Source organism: Arvicola amphibius, chromosome 14 (assembly GCF_903992535.2).
Source record: "Arvicola amphibius chromosome 14, mArvAmp1.2, whole genome shotgun sequence".
Classification (NCBI taxonomy): Eukaryota; Metazoa; Chordata; class Mammalia; order Rodentia; family Cricetidae; genus Arvicola; species Arvicola amphibius.
In genome coordinates this window covers 11,817,804-11,837,435 of record NC_052060.1, presented here as the reverse complement: position 1 = coordinate 11,837,435, position 19,632 = coordinate 11,817,804, and the positions used below count along the sequence as shown (strand labels likewise).

Sequence of the window (19,632 nt, the reverse complement as noted above, 5' to 3'; positions counted from 1 at the left end):
CTGTGCAACGCTGCCTCCGGGCCACCCCGCCCCTAAGCGCCCCCGGAGGTTTACTTGTCTCTCGGCAACCATTGACCCGGGGAGCCAATCAGAGGGCGGCGTTCGCCCGGCCCCCCGCCGTTAGCGCCGGGCGCAAGGATCCCGCGGGGCCGCGGCCGGCGCGCCCCGCCCTGGCTCCCCCGGGAGGCCGGCCGCGGGGCGGGGGCAGGGGCGGGGAGCCGCGGGGGAGTGGTCAGGCCGGTTAAGATCGGAGGGGGCGGCGGCGGGACCGCTCACTTGCGGCAGCTGTCTGGGCGCCGTAGTCACCGCGCCGCTCCTGCTGGGGGCTGCCCACGGCAACCACCTGCCTCTGTCGCCTCCTCTTCCAGCGCCCAGGTGAGTCCATGCTCCCCTCCTCCGCAGGTGTGAGGATGCTGCTGCGGTCGATGCTGGGTCGATGCTGCTGCGGTCCGGCAGGGAGTCACGCACTCACGCTCCCTGGTCCGTCCCAGCATAACCTGGTGGGATGCCTTGGAAATGGAGCGGAGATACCGGCAGGTGTCGGGACCCGCATGGCTCCAGCGTCCCTGGCTCAAGCTACCTCCCTGAAGGAGCGCAAACTTTTCGGAGACTGCGGCTGGGGTTTGGCAAAGTTGGGCGAGCTCCCGCTGACCGGGCGAAAGGAAGAGTGAGTGGTGGTCGCCTCCTGCTCTTTCCCTGCCCCTGCCTGTAGGTCCTCCCGCTCTGCGCTGTGTCCCTGTGGCGCGTGCACCAGGGCCGGAACCGGGGCGATTTTGAACCCCGCGGTTTCGGCGGCGTAGATGGAGACGCAATGGTCCGGGACTAGAGCCTGGCAGGCGACGGGAGGGCAGCTTCCTGGGCTCGGTGCCCAGGATGGCGGCCGAGATACTTCTCTCTCCTGGGACTGTGGACATCGCGCGCGGCCAAGAAGCTGCGCGTCTCTCTAAAAACTTCTCGAGAATACGGTGACTGGGGAACCTGGTTCCTCCCCTTTGGGGATCGAAAGTTGCCTACTGCGTGGGCTGAAAGCCATGTAGAGTTAGTTGACTCTGATAGCGGTGCTGGTGGTGAATTAGAGGCGCGGCTGTCCTGTAGCGTCGCGGTCCCCCAAGAGGGTAGGAAGGACATTAGAGGGAGTTGAGGAACCTGCAGTGCCAGCTGGTAGCCCTTACCCCTACGTTCTGACTGTTGGCGAGCGGGCAGGCGGGCGGTCTCAAAGTCAAGGAGAGCTGGTGAGGAAATGCCTATTTGGTGTTTCCAGAACGCAGAACTTCCACCTGTCAGATCTGGGTTGTCTCGGCCCCTTTTCTCCCTTCTCCCCCTTTAAATGTGCAGAAACCCTTCTGCAGGGCCGTGACTAATTCCTCGTCTTAAGCCCCTTCCCCCTCACTTTGAGGATAAAGTGCTTACAACGAAAGACTTAATACATTAACAGATTTCTTAAAAACAGCGATATATGTAACCGTATGAATTGTGACGAGTTTGTTATTCTGGAAGTAAAGTAAAGATGGTTAGATCCTCCTAAATTAGACTTCCAGCTGCCCCCTCTACCCAGGGAAGAAGGGTGAGGGTAGCCATTGCCGGCTACAGCAACTTCCAGTGTAATTTGCTTGGCAAGACAGTGAGTGAGCCAGAAAGCTTGCCAGGCAGCCAAGAGGGTGGTAGCAGACCTTACCAAGAATTCTACTGTGCTGGAAGTCACAAGAGGTGTGTCCCCCCCCCCCTCCACATTTTACCCCGCAGTTGAAGGGTGTGGAGTGGGAATTAAAGCTCGACTTTCCCCTCCCCGCTGCATCCCTATCAACAGTGGTTCTGTCCTTTGCTATTCTTGTTTGTGGAGATGGACATCAGGTAGCTAAAACCTTGTCTCTGAAGGGACACCTTGGTTTTGGAATACACAGATGTGAGTTAGATGTTAGAAGGAGTATTTTGGTGTTTGGGGTAATTATCCCAGTATCTGCACAGGTTGTCCCTCACTATCATTCAAATTGTGGGGGTGGGGTGCTCAGTGAGAAAGGTCCTGACTTCTGTGAGTAACTTTCCTGTGTGCCCCTAGAGCAAACAGTCACACTCTTCGGCGTGAGTTTCTCCATAATACCTACCTTGTGTCTAGAGATTTAGTTTGTGAACTCTGGAGGGAAGGGCTTGGCTCTTGGCCCATTGGTCAGCGTGAGTGAGGAGTGCCAAGGGGTTCACTCCTCAGCTCTTCTGCCAGTATAGTTACCAAGCTTTCAGCTTGACATGCAGCCTCCCCACACTCCACCCCATCTCCCAGTCAGGCACACACATAGCCCGCATCCCCCAGGGTTCAAAACCAGGCAGATTTTCCTTGCCTTGCACTACCCACTAGACATCCCAGCAACAGCTCAGCAATGAAGACGATTTACAAGTGGGCCCTTAGCTAGGCTCAGCTGTTACAGATTTGGAAAACTGCATTGAATATTTCCTTGCTTGCTTTCCAGCTTCATCCACTAAGTGGTACTTTTGTCTTTATCTTTCTTCTTGGCTCTGTCATCCTGGAGTCAGTCAATGAAGAAGGAAGGGCAGCCCAGGTTAGATTTTTTTTTTTTTTTTTTTTTTTTTTTTTGCCTGTTTTACCAAGAAAAGCTGTAGAAGCCCAAGGTGTGTTGTAAGAGTTAAGCTGGTGTGCTGGTGTTTGGGGCTTCTTATCTCCTTCCTGAACTCTCTCTCTCTCTCTCTCTCTCTCTCTCTCTCTCTGTGTGTGTGTGTGTGTGTGTGTGTGTGTGTGTGTGTTTGCAGTGTTTCCTGGCCTAAGAGTGGTCTGTTGCACTCTCTCATTATTGAAGAAACAGGAAAATATGGAAAGATGCCCTCCCCCATCTTGGTGTGTTGACTGTAGCCCATGAGGCTGTATTTTGATGATGCCAGCTTCTCCATATTTAAAGAAATTCTCAGGAGTTTAAAGCTGCTTGAGCTGATCTCTTAATCTTTTGGACCTGAGGTTTCTCCCACTTTTTTTTAACCTTTCAATTGGATGTATTCCTTGTAAGGAAGCTTTTATTTAGAATTTAAATGGATATTGAAAGCATCTTCACACAACCCGACTTTGTAAGGGGATCTTATGAACTGTTTCAAATTAATATTCTGCACAGCTGGCCCCTGTAGCTTGTTCTTGAAGTGTTTGCAGAACTTTTTGGAACAACAACAACAACAAAAACTTAATATGAAGAAGTAATTACTGACATGAAGCAGCTCTGTGTGTAAGGATGCTTTATGGTTTCGGAGCATTTTCTGCTGTGGGTCATTAAACTGTGAGGTGTTTATTTCTTGGATGACTTAGGTGGTTGAGTCAGAAAGTGCTTTCTAGGTGGCCTTTGGTGCCCGGTGCTGGGGAGGGCCCAGGAACGATATGCTAAAGGCCTCTGGAAGAGCTTTGCAAGGGAGCAGCTAGGCTGCCTTGATGTGCTTGAAGAACTTGCTTTTCTCAACTGTCTCAACCCCTCCTTGCACATGGACCCCAGAAAAGTGGGATTTGTAGTCACTGCAGAGTCCTCATCCCTGCTTAGAGAGTGTATGCATGGACCTTCTGCTGAGGGCTGCCTGCTGTTCCCTCAGAGAAAGAAGCCTGCTTGAAGTGGGCATTCTCCTCCTGGAGCAAGGTACCGGATGGAGCTTTTTGCATGAGAAGTGCTGATCTAAAAGGCTGGACGGTTTCTGGGCCGTCTTTCCAGGGACGCCTTAGCAGTGTAAGTTTGGAGCTGAGGAGCAGGGAGTGCAAACTGACCAACAGCTGAAACTCCTGAGCCCGGCCGGCCTCTAGCCCCACCCCCTGAGCTCTTCCACCCTCCAGCCCTCCCAGCCGCGCTTCTCCCAGCCCCAGCTAGCTCACTCAGCCTTTCTCTCAGCTGCTGGCTCTGCTGACTCGTTCTTTTTTTTTTTTCTTTTTGTTTCCCACTGTCATCACTGACCTGGTTTAGGGTACTGTAGACAGGAACTGGATGAAGGGAACAGCACGCCTCCCTGTCTCTGATCCGTGCTCAGTCCTGAGTGCAGAGCACTCCAGTAAGTTCCCAGGACCTGCTCATCCCCGAGGTCTCTCTGCAGGCCTCTAAGATGCTATTCCAGATGCTTTCCGTACTGTTCCATGAGTAGGTCGTTCCTACCTTGCCTTGCAAAATACAGACTTAGATATTTGGGAATACAACCCATCCCCCCACTGAACTTTGAATATGACTTTGGGGCCTTTGCAGGCTCAACAGATCTTTTCTCATCTGAGGGCCACCTTATCCCACATCTCTCTGCTCCAATGTGTTATGGTTTTCTTTTGCATGTTTTCTTGTTTCCAAAAATTTAATATAGAACTAAGGGTTTAAAAAAAAGTCCCCCATTGTCTCCACATCTGGCCTCTATTTAAAAAAAAAAAAAAAAAAGAGTGGAAGAAAATTATCCAGGGATCATAAACCATCCCCTTATCTCATCTAGTCTCCTTAACTTCTCTCCAGACTTGGCCTCACAGGTATCTTCTACCTGGCCTGGCTATGCCTCTCCATGCCCCTCCACGCTCTGTGGCGATCCTTGCCTCTGCTTGTCATGGTTAGAGCTGGGCATCAGGACCCTGCAGCTGCCCGAGCTGCTATAGCGCTATCTCCTGAATATGGGACTAGAGAGGAATGAACAGGGCCAAGACACAGGGATGTTTGCTCTGGGGTGAATCTAGGATTCAGCTCCGCTGCTGCTAGGTCCCCTTCCAGACTGTTGTAGGCTTTATGCTGACTTCCTTGCCTTGTGAGCTGCCTTTCATTGGGGCGACACCTGGGCACTGAGCCTGCAGACTGTCCCTTTTCTACGTCAGGATTTCATGTCTTCATTTTCATCCACTGCAGACAGTCATTGCTGCCCCATAGACATATGGGAACAGAGCCTGGTAAAAAAAAGTTATTCAAACAATAGATCTACTTATCTATTTAACTCGGTATGTCAAGTCATCAGTGCGAAAACACGTAAAAGAGATATTTTATATTCTTCCTTAGTATCAAGTCCCTGAAGTCTGTTGTGCATTTTGTATACCCTATGCACTTCTGTTTGGACATTCTACCTTTAAAGTCCTCAAGAGCTGCATGGCTCGTGGCTAGTCTGCTGTATTGGGCAGTGCAGGGCTAGACCATGTGCAAAAATGTCTTCCTCAAATCCTGATTCTATATAGTGAACCGAGCAGAGTCGCAGAATAGTGTGTACAGCTCTGTGGGCAAGGGTCTCTTGTCTCCTGCCTTCTGACCACAGAGGTCATTTTGGGGTGCTTACAACACAACAGGGACTTGGGTATCTGAACAGATGAGCGGCAATTCGGTCATCACACCGTCTTACCGGTCAACATTCATCCCGCGGGGCAGGCTTGACTCCAACACCCAGGCCGTTTGAGTCCCCCCTCCGCTGCTCCTGTTTTGATAGTTTTTCTTAGACAACAGTTGGAAGAAGTGCAAATGAAACCTAAGATTGGCAGGCGACCGGGGCTGAGTTTTACCAGCAGGTAAAGTTTGCCAACAGTGTATCGTTAATGAAAACCTAGCAACCATTAAAATGTTGAGCAAACATGCAAGAGGGGTGAGCTTTCAAGGCAGAAATGTCTGGGAGCTCTCTAGGGACAGTCTGAGGGCCATCATGCTGGTGACCTTGAGTCTTGGCTCACTGGGCTCTATGCTGGTCGGGCACCAGCTCTTAGAAAGCTGGTACAGAAGTAAGCGCTACACTGTGGTTTGGTGTCTTCCCATAATGCATACTCCACAACGTATTTAAGTTTAGCTTGTTTCTCTCTGCCTGTTCTGGATAGTGCCTACTACCCAGAGGTCAGCTGCCTGCTATGTTTTAATAGCCTTAATCTGACGGGGGGGGGGGGGCATGTGAAGTTCTCATTGGAGCTGAGACTGAGGCTAGCTCACATTCAGACATCTGTGGATGGGGTGTGTATACCTGTCTTACCCTGATAAGTGTGCATTTGAGAGCTAAGCGTTACTGGCCCCGTTCCTGATAAGACCCAAAGATGCTGCTAGTGACTAAGACAGTACTTGTAGCCACTTTCAGCTGACTGGAGTCTTTGTTTTGGATGGCTGATGGCTCTGAGAGCTCTGAGCTGGAGGGCTGGATGGTGTGGTACAGCCTTTGAAATAAACCTGATGACTGTGGCTTGGTCCTCCTTAAACAGTCTCCTCTCTAGGAGCCTTGTTTTTCCTAATCTAGTCCACCTCTAAAACAACAACAGGCTGTCTCTGTTTGGAGAGCTCTTCATGTGAGTTGGGACTGGTGGCATCTCTGATTTAGAAACGTGTGGTATAGCGACAATTACTATTTCTAGTTCAGTTTGTGAGGATAGTACTTGGTGTTGACACTCAGATACTTTCTGCCTAGCTGTCCACTGACAATGTCTGTGCTCTGACATTACATTTGCAGTGACTTCAGGGCATTCTCTTGAGCATTGCCCTTCCCAATCATGCCTCTTGGAGTATCTGCCCCCATGTTTTGATTCCGTTCTGTGCTGGCCCCACCATGACTTCTTCCAGCATTATCTCTCTGCCCACACATGCTTAGGCATCCTATTTTGAAAGGTGGGAAGTAGCTTTCTGTTTGGAGTCTTGTTCAGGTAGTGTCTGGACAGGGCCCAGTGACTGATAACCACTGGGTGTTGACATCCCTAGGGTAGCAAGAATCTGAAGGTTCCCCCAGACTCTAGAAGCTTGGTGCAGAGCAAGGCAGCCCCATCCTATGCCTCGGGCCTCTGCCATGGGAATCTCAGCCTTTTGCCTTTGGTAGACATCAGTGCGAACTAGCTACTGATAATTCCGAGAAAATAGAAAATGTGTTAGAACAACAAGGCAGAAAAAGCCACCTGTGAAGTCCAGTGTCACACTGACTCAGAAGTGTTTTCTTGGGGCACCGTTTTCTGACCAGCGACAGCTATTTTTGTGAGCTGAGGTACAATGGATTATGGGCATTTGGGTGGGTTGATTGTAAACAGGACTGTACTAATTATGTGTGCGTGTGTAAAATCCCTGACCTGAGCCACCTACGGAGGAAGGATTGATTTTGGCCCACAGATTTAAGCTATGATGGCTGTGGCGGGGGAGGGGGGGACGCAATAGCGGGAGAGCAAGGCAGCTGGTCACATTTTGTCTCAGTCAGAAAGCAGAGATGAACACTGGTTCTCAGTTTGGTGTCTTGTCTTTATTCAGCCCCAGACCTAACCTGTGGGGAGATGCTGCCAACATTTGGGGTGGGTCTTTTCCCACCTCTGGTAAAGCTCCCTGGAAAGGCTTTCCCAAACATACCCAGAACTGTGTATCACAGTTCTGAACCCATCAAGCTGACAGTGGAGAGTAACTATATCTCATTGGCATCTTGGGAGAAAGTTGGTGTAGAATACACATTATTGTCCTTAAAAAAAAAAAGTAGAAGAAGAACAAAATTACTCTATCTGATCCTGTTGCTTTTGGGCTAACTCATCTAGATTATTCTGTATACTCCAAACACACAAGTGCCTCTGACTTTCTTTTCTTTGCTTTTTCCAGACAGGGTTTCCCTGTGTAGCCCTGGCTGTCGTGGAACTCACTGAAACCCACCTGCCTGTGCATCCTGACTGCTGGGTTTAAAGGCACAGTTGGATGTAATTTCTTAACATGTGAGGCTGTAAAGAAGTCTCCAGTATGTGACTCCTCCCTCCAGGCCGTGGTCAGGGACTGGAAGCCAACAAATGAAGGCTTTTCCAAATGCTGCCCTAGACCCTAGATAACTTCTGGCCTTTATAAACCCAGGAATCCAAGGAGGGAGGAGAGGGGACAGCACCTTAGAAGGCCAAGAAGGGAGGGAGGACAGCACTTTAGAAGGTCAAAGAGGGAGGAGAGAGGACAGGGCTTTAGAAGGCCAAGGAGGGAGGAGGGGGGACAGTGTTTTAGAAGGCCAAGGAGGGAGGAGGGGGGACAGTGCTTTAGAAGGCCAAGGAGGGAGGAGGGGAGACAGTGCTTTAGAAGGTAAAGGAGGGAGGGAGGACAGCACTTTAGAAGGTCAAAGAGGGAGGAGGGAGGACAGGGCTTTAGAAGGCCAAGGAGGGGGTTGGAGACAGTGCTTTAGAAGACCAGCTCCACTTCCACCCTGGTCTTGGTCTTCACTTTTCAACTGCTGGCCGTAGATGTACATGGTCATCAAAATACTTGGTCATCAAGCTTGGATGTATTTCATCAGGAGAGGACTCAACATAGCAGACACAAATTCTTAGTTTCTTAAATGCATGCGCGTGCACACACACACACCTACATATACATACACACACACACATATATATATACACACACCACACATACATATACGCATACATATACATACATATATATACATATACACACATGCACATGTATACACACACACACACCCCACAGGTTCTGGCTCTATTCTCTCAGGTAAAAGAATCTTAAGTCAAACAGTATGGGTGCATTGGAAGTGACAGATGGCTTGTCTGAGGTTGGTCCCTTGTGATCTATTCTAGGTTGCTTCTCTTTTCAGTTATGTCTGAGGCTAGCCCTTGGGGGGTCTGGTAACCCTATTTGCCTCTCATCTGTAGAGAAGATCTCTTTGGTTCTGTTGCTTTATCATGAATCAACACTTCTGATCTCCCAGTAACCAAAGTACAACCTAATGGTTGTTTATTCTGTGAACAGTACCCACTGCTGGCAAAGCCCATCCGTCATTACTGTTTCCTCTCAGTGTTGCCAGACCATCCTCTTGACCGGCTCCTTCCATTTCTGGCTTCGCTGTTCCTCTGAACCTACTGTCTCTGACATGAGCAAGCACACACACCCCTCTCCAACCCCCGGCTTCCTGGAACACTCTCCAAGTTGGGTTCTTAGGCCTTCCTTCATCTCTGAAGCATTAACTGTTAGCTTGCTTGTGCTTACTCTTCCAGTTCTGGTAGCTCCAGTTAAGGTGGATACACCCCAAAGTCATCAAGACGATGGGGGAACTGTTAGATACTTCAGTTCTGCGTGTCACCCAGTCTTTAGCGCCTGCCCATCTGGTCTTGCCTCACTCTGGTGGCCAGAATCCTCTGCCACCATCTGACCAAAACAATCTTCCTGTGTTCTCTCCTGTTTCTTCTGCATAGTGCCACCTCCTTCCTGTGGCTACCAGAGCAGCTAGTTCTTAAAAGTTTTTCCCCACCCTTGTAATACACCTCAGCAACCCCCCTGCAAGGAGTAAGAAACCTTCTTAGTCACATTTCTGCCACATACCAGCAGGGTGTCCTCGTACAGTTTCCAGTGTGCATGTCCTCTTGGTTCCCCAGTGTACCCCCCTTCTGAAATGAGGGGAAATGGCATCTCCTTTACAAGACTTTCAAGGACTCGTGAGGATTTGTTTAGTGTACAGCACACATGTGGAGGTCAGCGGGGAGCTTGTGTGAGTCGGGCCTCCTCTTCCACCACACAGGCCCTAGGTCATCAGGCTTGGCAGCAAGTGGGTCTTCCTGCTGAGCTATTGTGCTCCCATCAGTGCTTCTGTAGAAACCGGGTGATCAGACACGGTTAAAGTCCTGACATCACTGTCTTGCTGCCTACCTGAGATGTGGCAGAAATTTCCGGACTGAGCGTCCAGATGCGTTTCCTGTCCTCTGGCCACAGCTGTGGTGGCTACTGGCATGCAAAGCGCCTCCAGAGGACCCTGTCTTTGTCAGTACTAGCCTGGATGGGGCTTCTGGAGGGTGGGTGGAAGTTACCTGGTGGGAAAAGGATGTGGGAAGAACCAGAGGAGGTTTGTTTTGAAATAACAAGTGTGCAGCCGTTGCGTTTTGTAAAGTGAGACTTCCCAGTCATGGTGGCCCATGAGTGATTATCAGTGTCTCTCTGGAAGCCACCTCTAAGCTACTTTGGAGTTCTTTGGTGCAGGCTTTAGAACCAAAGGAGCCACGGTTGGTTAGGATCAGCATCAGCTTGTGTTTTTGTTTTGTTTGTTTGTTTGTTTTGTTTTGTTTTGCTTGGGACCAGTAAATTCTGTGTTTTAGAAATGTTTGAGCAGCAGTAAAGAATGCTTATCTAGTAGTGCACTTGTGGGCTTGTGACCTGTGTGTTCCCTGGTGTCCCCCAACCTCCTGCCCACCAAAGCCCCTTAAGCCTGAGGGAGGAGTCAACAGTTCCAAGAATTAGTGCCGGGGCTCCAGGGATGGGTTCTTGCTCTCTTTATGAGCCATACTGTTTAAATTGGGGATGCAGGAAGTTTGGCTTGTGAGGGGTTAGATGGGAACTGATCCCAGCCGCTAATTCTGCCTGCTAATTCCTTCCCTTTACTCATGCTGACCCTGCGCTGTATGGCGAATGAGAAGTAACCTGACCTGGGGGTTTCCCTCACCTGGCTCGCCGAGGTAAGAGGCAGCATGGTGAAGACTGTTCTCAGTCGTTTTTACTTCTGCTTAAATGCCCAGGTGTTTTTAGATGCAACAAAATGACAAGAATCTTCTCTTGTACCCAGGAGAGCGGGGCAGGGAAAGAGTTTGTGTGGGAGATATTGTATGAAGTCGCGCTCCCCCAGGCTGGGGGAGTCTTGGTTCCATAGGTACATTAGAATTCTCAGGCGTGCCGGGCGGTGGTGGTGCACGCCTTTAATCCCAGCACTCGGGAGGCAGAGGCAGGCGGATCTCTGAGTTCGAGGCCAGCCTGGTCTACAAGAGCTAGTTCCAGGACAGGCTTTAGAAACTACAGGGAAACCCTGTCTCGAAAAATAAAACAAAACAAAACAAACAAAGAATCCTCAGGCGTGTGTGCGCAGGCTTGGTTCCTGCCATGGGTAGCTGCTAGCCTGGCCTGAAGATTTACCAGGGAGATGCATGTTTTATTTTCTAAAGATAGCATCCAGCAGCATTCTGCCACCAAGAGAATGTTGTCCTGGAACTAGCTCTTGTAGACCAGGCTGGCCTCGAACTCACAGAGATCCGCCTGCCTCTGCCTCCCAAGTGCTGGGATTAAAGGCGTGCGCCACCACCGCCCGGCTACTTCTTTTCTTTCTTAAACCTATGGTAGTCAGAAGATGATGTAGCTCTGTTTCCCCAAATCTCGAATGAATGATGTGCTCCAATAAGAGAACTTCACTTCTAGCCTCAGTTTCCCTGATGCCTTCTAGACAGTCACGTTTACAACTTCCGTGCTAAATATCGCAGGCCTGGAGAAACCTTTCTTGGCTTCATAGAGACCCATCTCTCTACATGCAAAAACTCCGGGGGCCACTCTCCATGTGTAATGTCAGGCATCAAAAGACTCAATGTTGATCAAACCGCAGGCTTTTATGAAAGCAAGTGGCCTCAATGTCCCCATCTCAAATATCTGCCTCCTCCACATGGCCGCCTGAGCCCATTCATGCCTCCCCTGGCTATGCCAGAAACCTCAGTAAGCTATGCAGCAGGGATCCAAATGGAGTCTCCATTGCAGCTCATTCCCCTTGTATAGCTCTTCCCTGGGCAGTGACACAAAGCAAGCGGAGCATCTACCCTGACCTCAGGGAGCTCAGGCTAACCCTTTGGCACGTTATCTCCTTCCTCCATGTCTGCTGCCATGTGCAAGTCCTTTTCTCTCAATGTGTGGTTTCTTCTTCGCTGCTGCAGCCCGGGAATCCAGGAGTCCCTAAGAGAAATAATTGTTCACCAGTAATCAGACCATCAAAAGGATTAAATATTGTAGGATAGAGAGATGGCTTAGTGGTTAAGAGCACTGGTTGTTTTTCCAGAGGACCTGGGTTTGAGTCCCAACACCCACATGGAAGCTCAAAACCACCTGTGGCTCCAGTTCCAGGGGGTTCAAGCCTGTTGCTGGTCTCCTTGGATACTGCATACATGGTGGTGTATAGACATCCATGCAGGCAAAACACCCATACATATGAAATAAGTATGCACATATAAAATAAAACAAGAATGTATTTAAAAGCAAATATTGTGAACTGAGTAGGCATTTGGCCATCCAGGCTTATAGAAGTGCCTGGATTTTCAAATCGATGTACCCACCTTTGCTCTTTGTGTAACCACAGTGGATCTGGTTCTCAAACATTGCTTTGAATTTACTGGGCTTCAAGTTAATTTGTTTCCTAGCCACTATTGTGTTAATTCTGCTAACTAGAATTTGCCTTTAACTAGGGCCTTTCATGAGCTGAGCATGTTTGTTTCATGTGATTCTTTTATTTGGAGCTTACATAAGTGTTGATTTAAAAGCAGAATTAAAACTGAAACTGCTGAACCCAGGCCTGGTGTGTTATCTAAGCACCCAGGGCTGTAAATTGGGTTTATTCTTGTAAAACCAATGTTGAAGTAATGTAGGAATATACTTTTGATATATGAAAACATCTGGTTTTCAATAATAGTTACAAGAATCTTTATATATATATTTAGAAATTTGTTAATTTTTAATTATGTGGGTATGTATGTGTCTGTGTGTGGATCTGTGCCTGTGAGTGCAAAAAGCAAGGGAGAGAGTTAGAATCCCTGAAGCTTGACTTCCAGATGGTTGTGAGCCACCCGGCACGGGTAACTAGTAGCCAGACCCAAGTCCTGTGCAAGAACACTACACGCTCAACCACTAAGCCATCTCTCCAACACCACCAACACCACACCCCACTGCCAAATATCTTAAGAATTTCTACTTTTCTAAAGAGCTAAGAATTCCATAGGTAAATTTATAAATGCATTTGGGTCAGCTCAGCTTCGTGGTAACTAAGTTATGGTAAATTGAGAGAATTAAAGGTCATACTCTGGATGTGACATCAGCCCATGTCTCATAGTGTGCTTTTTATGGATTCCCATTTTTTCCCTCAGAGTTTGCTCCACTCTTCATAATTCTATCCAAAGAAATTAATATGGAAGATGCCAACATAAGACTCTTGAATTCCTGAAAATGTACATACTGCCTTAAAAAAAAGTTCTTGCCACCTTTAGCCAATAATCAGCAAGACGGCATAGCAAGGGCGGAAGGGCATAGCAAGGGCAGCTTTGACAGATTTGAAGTGAGAAGTAGCTGCCCTGGGAAATGGTTGAAAAAGTATTTTGATACAGAACATTGAGTAGATAGTGTGAGTTGAACAGGCCTGTTACTTTGAGTTGTTCTTTTAACACAAACGATGAATGTCTTTTTATTTTAGAGTATGTTCGGTAGAAACTTGACAGAAGGCAGTCACCCTCTTCCCGCATCCCCTGCAGAGGCCAGCAGGGAAAGCTTCCAAATGGACTTGATTGATTTGATGCATAGATAGGAGAAGGAGGCAGGGAAGGGAACCGAAGAAATCAGACACCCGGGAGCAACCGAGTAGAATTCTCAAAAGATAAAGATCTTAGAATGTGCTTCATGAGATTTTTAATTTTTATCAGTGAGTGCTTCTAAGTCCAAAGGGTACAAAATGCCTTCTTTCCCATGCCAAGCTGAAGATGGCGCTCAGTAGAGACTGAGTTGCATGTGTGCTTGTTTAGGTGTGAAGTTCTGTGTGCACAGGTCTTCCACTTTCCCACTCACGAGTCATTCTTACACACAGCGCAGGCACCCTCCTTTTGAACAACTGCAGGCGTCTGTGCACAGCTGTGCACACACGTGAAATCATTTCACCCCCTACTGCTGTTGGCAATGTGTCTTCCCAGCCTCCTGACTCTCCACCAATGCCTGTCTCTGTGCATACTTGCAACTAGCCTAAAATTTAGAGACTGGATAGAAGTAGGACCACATCAAAGGACAGTGGAATTTGAAAGTTGAGCGTCTCACCTAGCTCTTCAAAGAACCCAGGGACTGTGCACCAGAGGCATCTGCTGTCCCATACAGGAGCTGAGCTGCCGCTGTGGGTGAAAACCAGGCACTGGGGTTTTAGGTTGCTCACCCTCTGAGTGAGGTTGAGTATTTTGTGTCTGAGCCACTGTTTATACTCCTTCCTCTTTCTCTTTTGGGGTCTTGCATTAATGACTTCTTCCTTACGGAAATGAATAATTTGCCTAAAGTTATGAACGTTTTTTTTTTTTTTAACGTATGCCTTCTGAATGTTTTGTATCGTGTAAATAGTTTAATTTTTGTGTAGCCAAACCTGCCTGGTTTAGTGACTGGTTTTCTGTGGTCTAAGAAGGCTTCAAGGCTCGCCTACTGTGTGAACTTGTGTAGAAATTCTGGGTTTTCTTTAGTTACTCCTAAAGTTCTTTTTAGTCCCGACCCAACCAACGAGATCAGTGGTTCTCAACCTGTGGGTCAAGACTCCTCTGGGGCTGAACGACCCTTTCACAGGGGTCACCCAAGGCCATCAGAAAACAGGTATAGTTACAGCACAATTCATAACAGTAGCAAAATTACAGTTATGAAGTAGCAATAATTTTATGGTTAGGGTCAGCACAACATGAGGAACTGTATTGAAGGGTGAAGCATTAGGAAGGTTGAGATCTACTGAACTCGATCTTAGTCTTTAGTCCCTGTCCTAAGCAACTACATCTTACTTTAGCAGGAGATTTCCAGGCAGCTTTTAAATATATATAAATTAAGGATCCAGATATTGTTTGTTTCTCAGCACCATTTTTTTTTATTTATGGGTTGTTTATTGTTTGAGTTGGGATTTCTCTATTTAGCCCAGGCTAGTCCGAAACTTAAAATCCTCTTTTCTCAGCCCCCATGCTTAATTTCGCTTGCTGTTTTGAGATACTTTCTAATTTATACCAAATCTTCATATGTATTTGATTTACATAGAAAATTCTGCTCCAACAATTTGTACAGTTTCAATTGCACTTTCTATTTTCATGGCTCTTTCCCCTCTCTTACAGCAGGTCACCTCCTTTCCATTTCCAGAACATTTTGGGCTGTTTCCACTCCTTCTCTCATGTGGACCTTACAGATACCCAGTCTAACATAGGTTTCAGCTTCAAATTTGCTGCCAGCTTAAAACTGTATGGACGTCTTTACACACACACTTCTTTCCCCAAAGGAGAGAGCTGTGGCTGCTAGGTTCTCTGGGGTCCCCAGTTGGCCTTCTCTCATGTTCTAGAACAGTTCTAGCTTTAGCCCCATATAAATAACTTTTCTTTTGGCACTTTTAATTTTTTTTTAAAGCTTGAATCAAAGACCTTTCCTACGGTTATTCTATGCTGTAACATTACTAGGGTTCTTTTTGGAGCCTTTTTTTTTTTTTTTTTTTACATTTTTTTTCTTTGCATCATGTGCTGACCACATTGTGACTTATCAGACCTGTGCCAAACATGTGAGCCTTTGGAAGTGTAACAGGTGACAGACTGCATAAAGCCACTCAACCAACAGGCCTGACTGAAACCACCACCTCATCAGACTGCAGGTCTAGCTTCTAGCTGTGTCTCCAGACAAGGCTCAGACCATAATACCTTCCTGGGTCTGTCCAGGCACAAGTCTACCGTATATATACTGATCGTGGAAAAAAAAAAAAAAAGAACCACCAAGTATAGTGAGCTCAGAGAAAAGAGAGCCAGCTGTCCCAAATCTGGCTTGAAGGCAAATGCCAGGCACAATAGATGTTAGGTGTGCATCACAGGCTGTGCTTGCCATGGTCTAAATAGCTGCGGACTCTTTCACCTTCCCCTTGACAAATGCTCTTCTATAGCAAGTGGAGAGACACCCCAGAGTCCACTAGAGACTGCTTTAATTCTGGGGAGACTGTCCATTTCCAGCTGAGCTAATTGACAGACCCTGAACTTGTATGTTAACTGTGCTGGCCTGAGAGGCTACTGTCACCCCCTGATGATTGCCATTTCTGGCCATATGCTGCTTTCCTTTCCTCTGTTGTTCCAGCAACAGCTCACCATGGCTTTGTTATCTTGTGTCCCCTCTCTGTAAGCGATCACTTTCGTGGCTTTCCTTTTGGCCCCAACAGAGACAGCCGTTCTTTTGTCTGTGTGTTGTATTGACTTCCTTCCACCAGAGTTGTATAGATGACATACCTCCTTGGGTTGGAGTATTATACTGTCAATGATCTTTGCGATAGGGTGCTGTAAAAGCTCATCCCTACATGACTAGTGGGACTCTGGCACTGTTACAGCCACAAATCTCTGGACCAGGGCAGGCTCAAAATTTATGTCGAGCCCAAGGAGAGTGCACTGATGTGCATTAAAAAGCGGCAGCTTCCAAACAATGAAACTGGGGCTGGGTGAATTTTGTCTGCACAGAGCTTTGCAGGGGGAAACCTTTCATCCTCTTTTTTCAACTTGTGTCTGTCTAGATGACATCCAGTCAATGTGAGGACACAAGCTCTTTGGGTTTCTGAGATACCAATGGCCATCATTTTGATCTCCTTTAAAATAAGATATACTTCCCTGTTACTAGCTAAAAGTGTAGCTCAAGGGTAGGCACTTTGTTTTCATGCTCATGGTCCAGGGTTCAGTCCCTGGCACACTGCATGCACACATGCACACAATTATTGGGAAACTTTGTGGTTCTGGCATGTGAAGTATGAGAACTGCTTTCTTTCCCGACTCGGATTCAGTTTTAACTTTATTCCCCTTAAGGAACTTCAAGGAATGCTTCTGCGGAAGGCCTTTGGAAGTTCGCCTGCCCTGAGGCTCTTTTTGCATCCTTTGCATCCTTGCTGCAAAGCTCACCTGACTTCTGACTGACCACAGCAGTCATCCTACAAACAGCTCCGGTCTGTCCAAGATGATGTAGTATTTGTTGTAGGATAGATTAGGCCCATATATGAAAAGGAAGTGGTGCAACAAATGGAGCAGTGGTGTGTGTGTGTGTGTGTGTGTGTCTGTGTGTGTGTGTGTGTACGTGCATGTGTGTGTTTGTGTTGCACTGGATAGTAGGTGTTTAGGCATCTACAAGTTTAAAATGTAGTTAGGGAGCTAAAAGCAGAAGTAACTTCTATAGAAACCAGAGAAAATTAGGAAAACACACAGATTGTAGCAAGTCTTTCTCTGTCCCACCAGCTTGCTCCCAAATAACAACATAGAAACGTGTTAATTATGAAAGTGTGGCCTTTTGCTCAGGCTTGTTTTTAAATAGCTCTTATAACTTGAGTCATCCCATATTTTTATTAATCTACATTTTCCCTCTATTCCATTCTGTGTGTCGGACTTGTTCCCTGCCGCTCTCATGCCTAGATTCATCTACTACTTCTCTCTCTGCCAGGAAGTCCCGCCTATACCTCCTGCCTTGCTATCGGTCATTCAGCTCTTTACCGCCAATCACAGAAGTGTATCTTCACATAGTGCACAAATATCCCACGACAGCAGGTTCTGTTTCTCTGCACTGTTATAGGCTCTTTAATGTTGTTTGGGTGACGTGGTTAGTCCGCCTACTTTTCTTCACACAAAGCAGCCTGCTCCACCCCTCCCCCGCATAGGACAAGCAGATCACCAACAGTGAGAGTGCCCACACAAAGCCAAGCGATGCCCTCATCCACCCTGCTGCAGAATGAAGCTTGTGCATTGGGGTGCTTAATGCATCTGGTGTTCGCCGCCATGCTGATTAGCAGGCATTGCTGATGGCTATTTTATAGGAAGGTGACCAGTTGGTACCTTTGAGCTCCTCCACTGGCTTTGCCTTGCCCATGTGAATCTAACTCTGTCTCTCACCCCTTTTCAGCTCCCCCTGGCCAGAACATCCCCCAAGATGGCAGAGGAGGGCAGCATTACCAGGGACTGTGAGTCCCTCAGCGTGCTCAACTGGGATCAGGTTAGCCGGCTGCATGAGGTCCTGACTGAGGTCGTACCCATCCATGGACGAGGCAACTTTCCAACCTTGGAGATCACCCTTAAGGACATCGTCCAGACTGTCCGCAGTCGGCTGGAGGAGGCGGGCATCAAGGTTCAGGACGTCCGACTGAATGGCTCTGCGGCTGGCCACGTTTTGGTCAAAGACAACGGCCTGGGTTGCAAAGATCTGGATCTCATCTTTCACGTGGCTCTTCCCACAGAGGCAGAATTTCAGCTGGTGAGAGATGTGGTCTTGTGTTCCCTTCTGAACTTTCTGCCAGAGGGCGTGAACAAGCTCAAAATCAGCCCGGTGACCCTGAAGGAGGCCTATGTGCAGAAGCTGGTGAAGGTTTGCACAGACGCAGACCGCTGGAGCCTGATTTCCCTCTCCAACAAGAATGGCAGGAACGTGGAGCTCAAGTTCGTTGACTCAATCCGGCGCCAGTTTGAGTTCAGCGTGGACTCCTTTCAGATCATCCTAGACTCTCTGCTCTTTTTCTATGACTGCTCCAGTAATCCCATCTCTGAGCATTTCCACCCCACCGTGATCGGGGAGAGTGTGTACGGGGACTTTGAGGAAGCCTTTGACCATCTCCAGAACCGGCTGATCGCCACCAAGAACCCTGAGGAGATCCGAGGCGGGGGTCTTCTTAAGTACAGCAACCTCCTGGTGCGGGACTTCAGGCCTGCAGACCAGGAGGAAATCAAGACTCTCGAGCGCTACATGTGCTCCAGGTTTTTCATCGACTTCCCAGACATCCTGGAACAGCAGAGGAAGCTGGAGACCTACCTTCAAAACCACTTCGCCGAAGAAGAGAGAAGCAAGTACGACTACCTCATGATTCTCCGCAGGGTTGTGAATGAAAGCACCGTGTGCCTCATGGGGCATGAACGCAGGCAGACCCTGAACCTCATCTCTCTCCTGGCCTTGCGAGTGCTGGCAGAGCAAAACATCATCCCCAGCGCCACCAATGTCACCTGTTACTACCAGCCGGCTCCTTATGTCAGCGACGGCAACTTCAACAACTATTACATTGCCCATCCTCCAGTTACCTACAGCCAGCCTTATCCTACATGGCTGCCCTGTAACTAACCTTAAGACCCTGAGGGTTTCCGTGGTGGGAACCCATTTAGGGCAGGGGCTCTCAGGTAGGAGAGCCTCCTCCTAGATGTAGGTGTTTGGCTTTTAAAGGGGAGCTCAGCTCTGACTCTGCTTTTCTTTGTGAACCCATTGGACTAGGTCCTCAGACTATCCTGAGCCAACCCTAAAAGGACACGTATCACAGTGCCACTCTGGAAGATGCAATAGGAAGTGTGACCTCTCTCCATCTTTCTAAGATAGTCACTAACGTGTCCCTTCCCAGACATTAGCAAATGGGATTTGAACTCTGCGTAGTCTCTGAGGTTGGGAGAGTTGGGTGGCATCTGAGAAGTGTTCAAGGCGCTCTTCTTGGCTAAGCCTACATTCCTCTGCAGGCTCTCCTTTAGGATTCTCAGCCGCTATCCGCAAGCTGTGCCGATAGTCTCCTATTGTGTCGGTTGTAGTCGGCCCCCAAACTGATAAAACACCAGGGTGCTCTTTGTGACTGAGTTTTCATTCACGGGACTGAGTGTGTCTGTCTAGTCCCTGTCTGCAGAGCTGAGTATTTCATTCATCAATAAACCAAAGCCAATAGCTGGAGACTTGAGATCTGGTTGGAAGTGGTTTATGGTAGATGCTGGGCTATATCAAGGAGTTTTGAGATATTGTGGAGAGAAAAAAAAATGACCTTTTCTTGAAATGTAACTTGAAAACAAAATAAAATGTGGAACATAATGTTAAAGTAGAATTGTGGTGGTGGCGGGTGGTGGTTGTCAATAGGAAACACGAATGTTTTGTTTTTGTTTTTTCTATAAGGAGTTCTTATTGAATATGTCTTTCCCCCTTCATTGGCTCTCTGATGACCGACTCTTGTTTGATCTTCCTGAGAGTAAGG

At 48.0% G+C, this 19,632-nt stretch overlaps 1 protein-coding gene across 1 annotated transcript; it reads left to right on the top strand.

The window, feature by feature from the left end:
• The first annotated feature begins 286 nt into the window (after positions 1–286).
• On the top strand, positions 287–19,331 carry Tent5c (terminal nucleotidyltransferase 5C). Its single transcript, XM_038312134.1, has 2 exons — positions 287–375; positions 17,547–19,331. The coding sequence occupies exon 2, from the start codon at positions 17,574–17,576 to the stop codon at positions 18,747–18,749; it is 1,176 nt and encodes a 391-aa protein (XP_038168062.1). The 5' UTR covers positions 287–375; positions 17,547–17,573; the 3' UTR covers positions 18,750–19,331.
• The last annotated feature ends 301 nt before the right edge of the window (positions 19,332–19,632 follow it).